General features: G+C 44.6%; 1 protein-coding gene across 31 annotated transcripts in view; it reads right to left on the bottom strand.

Moving 5' to 3' along the window:
• Positions 1-252: 252 nt before the first annotated feature.
• tcf7l2 (transcription factor 7 like 2) overlaps positions 253-13602 on the bottom strand; it is a 73223-nt gene continuing 59873 nt past the window's right edge. For 3 of the 31 annotated variants that reach the window (XM_028953948.1, XM_028953939.1, XM_028953950.1), the window contains 7 exons: positions 10176-10301; positions 9913-10072; positions 9434-9541; positions 8021-8069; positions 7166-7216; positions 5933-6005; positions 253-2207 (listed from right to left, as the gene is read on the bottom strand). In XM_028953948.1, coding sequence (XP_028809781.1) covers positions 1700-2207; positions 5933-6005; positions 7166-7216; positions 8021-8069; positions 9434-9541; positions 9913-10072; positions 10176-10301 — 1075 coding nt within the window. In that variant the 3' untranslated portion in view covers positions 253-1699. Of the gene's footprint in view, positions 2208-4410; positions 4472-5363; positions 5437-5932; positions 6006-7165; positions 7217-8020; positions 8085-9433; positions 9542-9912; positions 10073-10175; positions 10317-13602 lie in introns of those variants that run through there. The other 28 variants (XM_028953934.1, XM_028953946.1, XM_028953949.1 and 25 more) reach the window with 26 other exon arrangements.

The following is a 13602-nucleotide window of genomic DNA, read 5'->3' as shown; positions in this document are numbered from 1 at the left end:
GTACAGCATAAACATTTATTCATTACAAAAAACATGGTTTTTGAACCATTTAAAATAACCAAAAAAAAGAAACCAAAAAAAAAAAAGAACCAAAAGGAGAAAAAAGCATAAAACAAAACAAGGTCATCACAGCTGTTAAGGAAACATTCAAACTATTCATCATTAGCATTGTAATAAACCAGAGAAGAAATCGACAGGTTACAGTCGCGTCATGTCAACTACAATGGCACCGAATGGATGATTCTGTTGTTGTTTTTTTATTTTTATTTTTTTTTATTGTTTTTTTTTTTTATCTTTTTTTTACAGCTTCTTGCAACATCAACATGCCTATTTTTTCTATCTACCTATATGTAGTAGTGTACTTAAAAGTGGCAGTTTGTGTGTGTTTTTGTATTTAATAGTTTTTTATGAACCTCCTAATATACATAATTTGGCCCTTGAGGGGTTTATACAGTATGTCTGTCGTTTAAATTTTAATATTTGACAATCTGCTACCAAACACATTTGTTATAGCAACATTTATACTACATACATAGCAATCTATGTAACGTCACAGCAAAGTATGGTTTAAAAAATGAAAGAACGACGACAACAACAACAAAATAAAACTACAGCGTTAGAAGAGGGGGGAGTGAAAATTATCACAAATTTTGGCACGGAAAATCTGTACACGATTCTACAGTCTGTAAGGTGTGAGACTGTGCAATAGAAAAAATGAGGGCCAACCAGCTACTCAAGACACTGAACTCATATTCCCCATTTTCAAGTGTTGTAAAATGGCTTATAGTGTTTCTTTAAATAAATTTCTGATCTGGGAAAAATTGGTGGAATTCTGGTCATCAGCTGAAGGAAATAATAATAAAAAAAAAAAAAGTACCAAAATAAAACCAATATACCTTGTAAAAATGGATTATATGTGTGTGTACACACACATACATACACGCTTACATACATACTTACATACACGCACACGCACACACTTAAAAATTTTGTACAATGTATAAAGAAAAGATTTCAAAATGGACAACGTACAAGCGATCTCTAAAGTAATAAATACTACTGGTCCTAATGTGACATTTTATACTGAATACCCACAACCTGCCCCCCCACCCCCCCCTCCAAGGTAAACAGAGAAGATGCAGTGAAATGACGGATATCAACACAGCAAATCCTCCGCAAAATATTTTCTGTACATTTAGACAAGTAACACCACACTATTACTGGAGTTGTTCCTCAGCTGGACATGAGACCCCGCGGCCCTCGTGCCCTCCTGTTATTCTGTTCATTTAGAAGGGTGTAAAGTGATTGGTTCGCAAGCTCGTATTTAATACAAATAAAGGTAAGAACCAACTCTTAGAAAATGATAATAAATCAGCTCACTGGATATCTGGACTAGCATTTATAGCTGTATTTTAATGTCTAGGCTGAACAACATAGCATGTATTTCCTGTTTTACAGAGCAAAAAAAAAAATCAAACTTTTGGCAGATTCACAAAGCTAAAATCTACAACACAATGTACTGTACTTTTCTTTATATAGTTCCTTTTGTAAGATAATGAAAGGTCAAATATTGACCAATGAGTTTTGTTTACAAAAAAAAAAAAAGAGAAAGAAAGAAAACAAAGTATTTCCAAGTCATGGCGTAAAATGAAAAAAGTTGGAGAAAAGACATAAAACGATGTGGAAGCAGTTTGCAAACTTAGTCTATAGACTTGGTTACGAGCGAGAGAGGCTGCGTGGGTGCACTGTTGGGGAGCAGGGAGGAGAGGGGGTGGCACAGCGCCACCGTGGCCATCGAGGACTTGCTTAGTGACGACGAGGACAAGGAGGAGGAGGAGGAGGAGGAGGAGGAGGAGGAGGAAGAGGACGATCCTGATGGACGCGAGGACGACGACACGTCCGTGTGATCCAGGGATCCGTTGTGGGAGGCGCCGGGCGGTTTTTCCAGCAGAGCCAGTGGTGGCGGCGCTACTGGGAGGAGGTGTTGGTGTTGGTGGTGTGCGGAGGCCAGTGGGGGGGCTGGCTTCAGAGTCAGTGAGAGAGGTTGTATTTGTTCAGTCTGCGGTTTGGTGGGCTCTTTCGAGGTCGGGGAAGGGGCAACCAGGGAAGGGGAGGAAGGGGGGGAATCTAGTAAGCTTCCGTCCGAAGAATGAGGACTGGCACAGCTGCCTTCACCTTGAATGTAGCGAATGCACTTCTTTTTTCTCCTGCGGGACGGAAGAAAGGGAACACGTCTTAGACACTCTCACAACCGTCTCCAACGTCAGCAGCGACTCTTGTTGAGCTTCACCATTGACTTAAATGCACAAATTTCACAAAAAGGTCACCTCACGTCAGTGCCAGGGACGTCACGCGGGGCATCTAATCCCAATCCCAATCCCACATCCGACCAATTTTTTACTAGCGTTTAGGTTCTAGGCAGTTAAGAGAACAGTGAAGCTTACAGAGAATTTCGCTTCGGTTTCTTTACTTCTAATTGTCCGACACATGCAAATGGACGGAGTGGAGGACAGACAGACACGAAAACAGAGATGCGTGGAAATGTTGGACGAGGATGAAGAGGATGAAGGACGAGAGCAAAATGAGGAGGTGTTTTTTGCAGGCCCAAGGGACAGAGGTTCTTGAAGACGTGAAATTTTCTTTTATCACGTGCAAGCGGCATGTTTTTTTTTGGTGTGGGATCTTCAATTCTTTTCTTTCTTTGTCTTAAAAAGAAAGAAAAAAAAAAAAAAAAAAACAAAGCTGAAAGAAGAAACCGCAAGGGGGAAACCCCACTTTACACATCCGTCTCTCATCCTTTCTCCTCCCTTCTTTCTTTCTTTCTTTCTCTCTCTTTCCCGATCTCTCTCTCTCATCTCCTAAGGGGGCAGGGGGAGTTCAGATGAAGGGGTGAGAGGTGAGTAGACGCTGCCCCTAAGACATGTGCGTGAGAGTGATGCACGGGGGGGTCACGTCGACATGTTTGCATTTTCGCTCGGGTCAGGACCCCACCTCGTCTGCGCTGCCTACGGCCAACGAATCTCGCCAAAACAAAACAGCCACGGCGCGCACGCACCAGAGAAAAAGGGCAAATCTGGTCTGGCTGGAGACACAGCAGCGCCGAGCGATCACTCACAGGGGGAGACGCGCCGAGACGAGGCGGAGGGGAGAAGGGGAAAAAAAAGAGACTTTCCCGTCTCCACGGGAGTGAGATGCCCTGGTAGGAGAGGGTAGAAAGTGATGGTGGGTGAGGGGAGGGGCTTCAACACACCTCTTCTTACCCTGACCTGACCCACCCACCAAAAAATATATATCTATATCTATGTAATATTGGATCTTTGCTAAGCCTGCCTTAGGCCTCGGTATATTTATTCAGCCTTCGCTAACACTGAAAGGGAAGGAAAGAGGGGGAAGGAAGGAGAGGAGGATGACATCAGAGGGGAGGAGGAGAGATTTTGAGAAGGTTAAGACCCCATCCCGGTAAGGATTGTTTCTCAAGTCATACCCCTGCCTGTACTTGGTATGCAGATATAGGTTTAAGACAAAAAAAAAAAAAAAAAAAAAGAAGAGAAAAGAAAAGAAATTAGAGAACAGGAACAGGAGACAGACCTGGGAGACTCTGAGAGGTAGAGAGGCACACAGATGGACGGAACGCCGGAATGGGACGAGAGAAACCTGCTAAAACGAGTGCACGGGGCCACAGGTTGCGCTGAGCTGGAGACATGCAGGGGAAGTTTTGGGGGGGAAATCTCTCCTGGGCTACCTTTTTCCGACTACGGAACGTCTCTGGCCTTCGCGGCGCTAGCCTCGGCCCTACCCCAGTGTCTTGCGGGCTGGAGCGCGGCCTGCCCGTCAAAAACGCCGCCTTCCAAATCAGCTCATCTTCATGGTTTTTAAGAGGCGCATCGATTCTACGCATCCTTCTCGTGTAGCCTATTGATTTCGGCGTCTCGTGGGGAATTACTGCAGATATGTGTGCGAGGAAATGAGGGGCTAAGCGGGCGTTTTTCAGCCTCACGGCTCCGTAAATGAAGCCACAATTACCCCGGCGCCTCCCACCTCCCCCCCGGCCGAACGCTCTTTCCCATTGGCCGCACGGGGCCGCGTACAGGTAGCGCGCCAGCTACCACGCCGTGCCCTCTGTAGCCCTTTTACGACGCAGCCTGCCATAGGTCTAGGGGGGAAGGAACTGGCGCAAAAGTGAGAGACACGGAAATGCTACGTACGCAAACCGAATGGAAAATGAATAAAATATAGAACAAATGACCACATACAGTACGGGCATGGCAATATACGTGTGAGAACTGCAGCGTACAACATACGATGTGCATGAGGTGTTACGATGTCCGGCATCTAGGACGTGGAGGCGAGAGGAGAGATACACAAGCATGACACAGAGAAGGGTATTACTTAGCAGAAACAAATACCTACCATGAAAATATTCCCAATTCAAAGACTGCTTGTGTCAGAACAGAAAGACAACAGGTTGGGACTGAGTAAAGGTTATCAGAGTGGGTGTTAGAAGAACATAGGGAAGAGGAGGAGGAAAGGGCAGGAAAGTGTCAATTTGGCCCCTCAGGGAAAAAATAAAAGTCAATAAAAAAAAAAAAAAAAAAAAAAAAAAAAAAAAAAAACACAAGAAAAAGAGAACGAGCAATGGGGGAGCTCAGAACAAGATAGCACTAGGGAACTAACCAATCAGAACTTCAGAAGAAATACAGAGGCACGGGTACATACATATATATACGGCCAAGGCAGAAAGTGGGTATTTCGGTGCGGCCTGATAAAAAAGAAGGGCTGTCAATACTCATGTAACCTGGACCTAGAATACGATTCGTTCAGAAGCTAAAGGATGGCTTGAAAATATCCATGTCATATGGATATTAACGTGCCAGGAGGCATTTTTATTTTGATGCTGATGTGTTGCTTGGCAACTGTTACCTATTATTGAAGTATAATAGCACTTTTTATTGATTTACTTCATACATAATTTAAATGTTGAGGATTTGTCTAATACTTTCACTGATTAATGCAGTAAGCAACTTGAGAGCATGGGTTAGAGTTAACTTCAACTCTACCCTATGACCCCTCATTGCTTATTGGTCTATTAAGAAATTTCACTAGTAGTCGGTTTGACATACTGTCACTTTTATTCGTATCAATTCTGTTCAATGTGCATCCACTGAGTATAAATAATCAGGATTTACTATAGAAGATGACTGACAGCCCTCCTAGTGTCTGTCTGTCCAACCCATTTTCTGCCATAGGACATATTAAAACAAAGAACATTTTACAGACACATCTGATGTGAACAAATCATTTCCTCACAGCCAACATGATCATCCATTTCACCCGTCTCCCAGAATGACTACTTGGGAATATACCTGCATGGTTTGCACCACATACTGAGCTGGTCAAGCCCGAACAAGGCACGACACTTCTTAGGGGTATTTGCATCTGTTATCCAGAGAGGCAAACATACGACATACAACAAGAAGGACACAAAAAAAAAAGACAAATTGACACTCGTCACTGGACACACATGGCATGTAGCTAGAGCTCAGGGCTCAGCGGTCACGTGATCGTTGGTACCTCTTCCAAAACTTACCGGGTGTGACAGAACCTCCCCATCACCCCCAGCCCCTTACAATTACATATTCTCTGTATCAGCATGAATGTCCCCTGTTTGGATTTTGGATTGTACAATACAGTACAGTACACACACACACACACACACACACACACTCAGGCACAAAACACAGACCCGCCACGCCAGCCCACATTAAGGGGGGGAAAAAAAACCCAATTAAAAGAGAGCAGTGCGACTGGAGCAGCTTTGGGGAGGAAGGGAAGAGGGGCTGCGACAGGGAAAAGGAAGAAGTACCAACCTCACAGCGGAGGACCAGTCACCCCGCCTGGCTCTAGCGTACCTGCCAGCACACACAATACACACCTGCACGGCCCACACCAGTTATTCTGCTGATCGAGCCCGAAGCGCGCGCGACACTTCTTAGGGGCGCTCAGGTCTACACCCGGTGAAAAGACGGACGGGGAAAGCCAGCGGAGGTGAGGGAGGGGAGAGAGGAGACAGATACAGAAATACAAAAGGAGAAAATGGAAACCAATGAATCTGTGATGCTCGAAATTATCACATTCATATTCAACCCCCCACCCAGCAATAATATAAATAAACATATATTTATATAGAAATAAATAATTTAAAAAATGAATGTTTTGAATGTCAATCAAGTAAAGAACAGCCAGATAAAGAGTTAGTGTTAAAGATCAAAGCACAAGCAAAACAAAGAAATCAAAGTTTATGGGAAAATGACATGAAATGTGCCATAAGTCATGTGTAAAATCACCAAAAAACCTCCCTCTAAGAGCAAAGCAGCTGTTTGTTGATGTGTGCTCAGGGTACAGCGGGACTGATTACAGTTCTGCTAAATTCTGAAGGGCTTATACTGAGGGCTGCATGGGGGTGTGGGTAGGGGGGGGGGCAGCAGACAGGGCGAGTGAGGAAGCAAGGTGAAGCCGAGGCGCCAGGTAGATCCCCATAATAGCAGGGTGGGTGTTAGAGGGCGTAGGGGAGCCGATCAGGCCTGGACGCAGCCTGGGACCCGACCCCTCACCCCGGCGCGGCGGGAATGGGGCCGGAGGCGCCGGGGTTGGGGTCTGGCTGGCTGCGTCCAGGTCTGAGTGCAGCAGCGGAGCGGAGCTTCAGACTCATGCTGACGTACGGTACAGCTGATCCACAGGAGGCAGGGACTGAAGCTAATAGATTAAGGAGGTTTACCCTGGTAATAAGTCTTATTATTATCTTCACCATCCAGTATATCTATATATATACATACATTTGCATATATATTTTCTAGAGCTGAATACTGAGCAAATAGCTATAATATAGCTATATACGCAATATTAAATTGATATTGGTTTGTTAGGAAAACATCTTTGATGTATGAGCAAAAGCGATAATAATATACCAGCATTTGTTCAAATGAAATAATAATAATAAAAAGGACAAAAGGGGAAACATGCTGTAAAACATTTGTTTAAATTATTCTTGGTTAAACAGATAATGCACATACATGGATAGATGAAAAAAACATAATGAACTGAAATAAGAGGAGGGAATAAAAAATGAATTCAGTTAGTAATTTAAGACTCAAAATGACATTAGCACCTGTAATCGGAGGAAGTGAAAGGCAAGGGTTTGGGAAATATTCCCTGTGTTCTGAAAAAAAGAGCAGATAAAAGAGGCCTTCAAAAGTCGTTCTTCCGCCCAAAGACATGAAAAATAACTGCGCATTTTCTTCTTTACAAACTCACAAGATGGTCTCATCGCTATAATAATTATACTAGTAATAATAATAATAATAAGGAATAAGACAATATCAACGTGATTAATAGTAAACGAGTATGGAATGAAGATAAACTGTAGAGTTTGCAAACCTCCTTAATATAAAGATATGGGTGGATTTCTATTATTATGAACACAATAGTAATTTATGAATATAAAAGCATGCAAATGGGGCAAGCAGGCAAAGCCCAACGATACACACACACATACACACCCACCCACACACACACGCGCACACACGCAGTCCCTCTTCATGGACAGACGGGCATGGCAATAACTCAGGCAACACAAACAGTAACAGTAATAACAGAAATAACAGTAAACATGAAGGCATTCTCTGAGCATACGCTTCACACAGTGGGCTAAATGCTGGGGGGACGGGGGAAGACAGTCGGGGTGTGGTGGGGTAGGGTGGGGCTTCCATGCATATTCAATGTTATTAGCAGCCCAACAGGGACACTGCAGGGGAGGGAGGGTGGAGGGATAACAAGCAGTCTAACGTGTAAATATTGCATTGGGTAGCATAACTATATACAAATTGAGGAGCCAGGCATGAAAAAAAAAAAGATGAAGGAAGGGGAAAAAAAAAAAAAAACTTGGACTTTTATCTTTGAGATGTCACACTTCTGACGGATGATGGGTCTTCTCTAATATGAGAGATAATTGCAGCTCACTTACCATTGCCTTCTCCTTGCTGCTTTTCTCGTTTTCTCTTCTTCTTTTTCCCCTGTTGGTTACACGCCAAAAACAAAGAAATACAAGAACCTTAGTTATTATACTGCAGAACACCATGAAATAAGAAGGTCTGAGAAAGAGAGCGAGAGAGAGAAACAAAGTGAGAAAGAGAGACGAGAGTGTGCCTGAGCCTTTTAACTTGTTTATTTATTTACTTATGTCTGTGCCCAGAAGGTTCAAACTCCCACTACAGGCCATAGGAGAACTTTCTCCCTTCTTCTTCTCCTCTCTCGCTCCACATTTCATGCCTTTGTTAGTCGGTTACACATTTTCCCCTGTTTTGTGAGGAGCTGCAGGCTCTAGTGTTCTAGCTGGGGAAGAAGTGGGTTATCTAGAGGGACGGGTGGCCACGGACTGCGTTGCCTCATCATTTTGATTCTTTCTGTAGGCTTTACACGCTGCTGAGCGTGAGCATAGGTGCTGCCATAATATACAATCTATATAACATACACTGTAGGCCAGACGTTTGGGTTCATCCTTGGATTTCTTAAAACTAGATTTTACTTTCTCTCTCTCTCTCAGGTCTCAAACAAATGTAACTGACTAGTTCTGAGCTGTAATGGCACTGTACGCGAATGAAATGGATATGCATGATTATGTATTTTCAGTAGATTCACTTCATCCTTTCCAGCAATTTTTGGACAAAAAATGCCCAAACCCTGAATGTTAATGCACTAAACACAACCAAGCCTTTGAGTATTTCTAATGTATCCTTGTGATAGAATCCGTGTGTGGGCCCACTCTGTAGAGTATATGTCAGCTGCGATTGTCATTGTGAATGCTGTGGTTAAGGCCAAGGCCGCAGACAGACAAAGTTGTAGATTCCTGAAGAGCCCCATTAGGTAATTAAGCTCTTCAGCTCTCCGGTGAGAACCAGCTGAACAGCGCAAAGTGAAATTCACACTACACCAAATTATAATAATAATAATAATGAAAGGAAATATGAAAGCCTGATTGAAAAGTGAGCTAAAGCACATGTGCATTGCAGTGGGTTTTTTCCTCCCTTCCTTTCTCCTTTGAGTTCATTGTTGTAGGTACTGTGTGAGCAAAAGGGGACCTTAGAGGAGTAATGGGTGAAATCATTCCCTCAAGACCGCTGCTTCTGAGAAGACTGTGTGGGAAGAAAGGCTTTCTTTCTCCAAGTAGCTCCTTAGTTGGATGCTAGCGCACGCACGACTACCGAGCTACAATCGCTTCCTGGAAAATCCAAACACTGCACGGTGCTGTGGGGGGTGGAGGAGGGGTGTGTGTGTGTGGAAGGGGGGGGGGGGGGGTCGGACCCTTCTCAGAGCTCTGGGTTCTCTACGAGGGGAGGAAGAAAGTGGAAGGTTACTTGTTGAAAACTTAAAAACTTACATAGTTGTCTCGTGCTGACCAGCCTGGGTACAGCTGCATGTGAAGCTGTCGCTCTTTCCTGGCCAGCTCGTAGTATTTCGCCTGCTCCTCTCGAGATAGGGCATGCCACTGCAGACATGCACAATCGTCACAGAAAAATCTTAGCTTAGGCTAGAATAGCTAGCTAGCTAGCACCTTTATTTCCATTGTTTTCATTTCTGCTTTGTGTAGTTGTGTTGATGTACATATGTTGGCTAGAACCTAGGTTCTCAAGCTGTGTTAATCAAGCTCCCTCTAGTGGTATGCTAGTGTAAATATTGCCAGGAGCTTAAATTATTATTGTTAATGTCCTCTACACACGTAATAGCTCAGTTTGTAGTCGATGGCTGTCATTAACAAATAATATTCATATTAGGAATAAAATTGCATCTTCTGAGAGACGCTGGGCTAGAGGAAATGATAAATGATGCGACAGTAATTTATGGTGCAAATGTGCTCACCCTTCGTCCGAGGATCTGGTTGATAGCTGCGCTTTCTTTGAGTGTGCACTCTGCCACAACTTTGGCCCGCATCTCCTTCATATACAGCATGAACGCGTTCAGCGGCTTCTTTATGTGCGGCTTCTTCTTTTCGTCTTCCTTTTTAGAGTCTTGATGTTTTCTGCACAGAGAAAGAGATCCTGGACGTTGAGTAAGGGCCTAATAATATTTTATGCAGAGGTCATTTAAACACTGACTGAGGTGTGAAGTAACGTGACACTCACGAGCTGTTTAGAGAGCCGATGTCGCTGTGTGACGACTCTTGCTTGACACTGGGTGTGACGATGGCCGGGTGCGGGATGCCCGTGGTGTGCAAACTGTGGTGGGGGGGCACCATGTGAGGGGGGAACCTGGAGGACAGAAGACTGTGTAAATCGTCAGAATGGACATGGGTGAAATGGGGGGTGGACAAGTACAAATGCATGCACACACAGAAATATAAACACATACCAGTCAATAAAAATAGAATAAAATACACTCCATTCCAGTCATTAACAGTTCATGTTGTGTGAAAATCGGAGAGGAGCTGCAAAGAAGATCTCTTAAAAAAAAATAAAAAAAATTATATATATATATATGTGTGTGTGTGTGTGTGTGTGTGTGTGTCAGTATATCAATGCTTAAAAACATGATGATATAAAATCTATCCTTAGCTAGTGTGCAACTTGCAGCATTTTTCAGAGCCTTGATGTATTTATCTTTTCTTTTCATATCGTGAAAATCCCAATAATATATTGGCATTATTAAGGGTGGCGTGATTCCGGTTTTCCCACCCACTGTGTGTGTAATTCATGAAACTCTTTTTCCACAGCTCTGGGCGCGCTGATTGAAGATGATATCTTTGGAGATGCATTATCTGCCGATACGCCGCGCCATCTACAAAGAGCGCGCTAATGAGACCGAGAAGCGTTGCTGTGTGTGATAAATGTTATATGCGCGCACGGGTTTCCATGTGTGCATGCGTGAGTGTGACCGTACACAAATCTGCAAGTAAGGGTGTAAGATGAAAAAAAAAAAGAGGGGAAGAGAGAGAAAGGGAGGGAGGGAGGGAGTTTTTTTTTTTTTTTTTTAAACAGCTCATTATCCTGCTGTGTCTGGCTGCATGGCTCGGAGCCAGAATATAATGATGAGCATAAACTCAACGAGGAAAAACTAGTTTCTCTTGGAGGTGCTCTCTGGGGACTATGCCCCCCTCCTCCTCCACAGCCCCCCAATCTCTCTCTCTTTCTTTCCCTCTCTCCTCCCTTCATCACTGACACATTTGTGTTTGCGCCATGTCATCTGCTCCTGCCTGGGTGCTGTAGGGACCAGCAAACATAGTGGCTGCTGTGGCACGGCTGTAGCCCCTCCCCTCAACACACACACACACACAAACACACACTCACACTTCTCCTTTCTACTTGTTAAAATTTCCTCTGTTCTTCTGTCCAATTTTTTTTCTCTCCTTCCTCCTCCTTGCTGTCCTGTCCTCCCCCTACCTCACACCCTACCCAACTCTCTGCTTGCCACCGTGCGGCTCAGGTTATGGTTTAAACATGATGGCCCGTCTCTTTGAAGCAGGGGGGCCCGCATCCAGCTCATCAGTGGCAAGGAGAACCTGCGACCAATTTAGCCCGGGTGAGAGAGATAGAGAGAGACCTAGACAGACAGAGAGAGAGAGAGCAGGAGCCCCACAGGCTCCGACGTCTCTATCCTCCACCAAGCCAGCCAAGTGTCAGCGAGTGGCATTTAATTGCCAATGGGACCTGGCCCCCATACCTGTTTAATGTATAATGACCCCGCTGGTGCGCTCTCGCTCTTTCTGGGGGGGTTTGGGGAGGGGGGACGTCGCGGCAGTGCAGTTGGAGAAAAATATCAAAGGCCACGCATGTGTTTGAGGGGGGTGAAGCCCCACCGTACACCTCCGCCCGGTGCCCGACCATCACACTGGACGGGGAGAAGACCTGTGTTGGGCTCTCGGCCCATTATTTCAATATAACGCTGCTAATTTGCCGGATCGACATCCTCCGCTCCACTGGCCCCCTCCGTCTGTATGAAGACAAGACCCTTTACCTGGACAGAGCGGCCCTGTTAGTCAGCCAGTGGTGTACATGCTATAGTTATAGCTCCTTGCCCAGTTCCAGCGTACATGCTCTGCGGAGGAAGCGATTTATCAATATGTAGAGATACGGCTGCTTTAAGCTTTACAGCTTTTCCACGTTGGACACCATTACAGCTCTTGTGTCACAGTGAGGGAATTGTGGAGCATACATAGAACGCCCAGGCAGCAGTACCAGTAACATTACTTAGATCTGTTTTTCTAACGCTTCAGTAATTTGTACTTTAAAAGTCTAGCATTAGTTGGATTAATTCACTAATTTGTTTTATTTTTTTGTGTGCAATGAAACGTGAATGAGTGGCTCTTTCATTGCATGCAAAGGCATCAGAGATGTAAGATGGCATCAAAACGGCTAATATGGGGCTAACCACCATCCTGGTTCTCCCCGTCTCTCTCGCACTCCCCCTCGTTTTTTGAAGCTTTGCTTTGGGAAGCAATAAACACAATTAACGTAACCTTCTCGGCAGGAGCTCATTATGAGCCGTGGTCACCTTTGACTGGGTGGCCGGTGTTCTGCCCCCACCTCCTCCTTCCTGAGATTTTAACACAAACATGCTAAAGCACCTTCTCCAGAGAGACAGAGACCCCCACCTATTCATCAATGCTAATTCAATTACCAATCATCAAAACGCATTAGGCTGCTCCCACAGCCCCCGTCAACACGCACACCCCCACAGCCTCCCATTCAACAGATTCAATTAGCTGCACTGGAAATAAGATGATCACAATATAAAGCTCTCATTAGGGGAAATTAGCTGTCACTTAGGCACAGGTCCACTGGAGGCTGCCAGAGCAGACGCCGCCGAGTCAAGCAGCCGCGCAGCGGCTACAATAACCAGGGCTGAGCTTAAATTACGGCTCCGGCTGCACGCGCTAATTTAACCGTGCCGACGGCAGCAAAAATGCTCAAATGCTGTGCTGAATGATGCGAAAAGAGACCATTTTTTCATTAATGGTGATAAAGTTACATTAAAGGGCAGACAGCTTCAGCTCCGACTGTGTACAGATATCATACGAGAGTTAATACACGTTAAGACACTTGAAGTTGTTCAATTAATAAGGCTTCTGATATTATTAAGGTTTCCATTAGGCAACAACAAATGAATGAACATGAATGTTTTTTTGCAAGGTTCTGTTCCTCAAACCAAATGTAAAAAGCAAATGTTTTTTTTTCTCCTGTAAAGACCGTGGAAAGGCCTGTTTAGAGCCGAGGAATCCGACCTGGCCTACACATGCTGAGCGTTAGGGCTCCAGCTCGGTCCTGCTCTTACAATCACCATCCCTCCATCGCTGCTTCACTCACACACATCCATCACTGTCACCCGAATCCACAGGGCTAAGCCGTCCCAAGCAGCTTTTTAAATCACGGGCCAATTAAGTGAGTTTAAACGTGCTTTCAGTCCCACCAAACCTCTGCAGATGAGCTATAAACCACAGCAGAAACCCCCAGCCCTGTCATTTCCGCTACCATCATCATTGAGAACTGTGCAACTTTGGCTTTGGATTGCGGCCACCATATGAAACAATTTCCCTCTGTTTGGAAAGATGTTGGA

The sequence above is a fragment of the Denticeps clupeoides genome, chromosome 15 (genome assembly GCF_900700375.1).
Source record: "Denticeps clupeoides chromosome 15, fDenClu1.1, whole genome shotgun sequence".
Lineage (NCBI taxonomy): Eukaryota > Metazoa > Chordata > Actinopteri > Clupeiformes > Denticipitidae > Denticeps > Denticeps clupeoides.
This window is presented reverse-complemented; position numbering and strand designations above follow the sequence as displayed.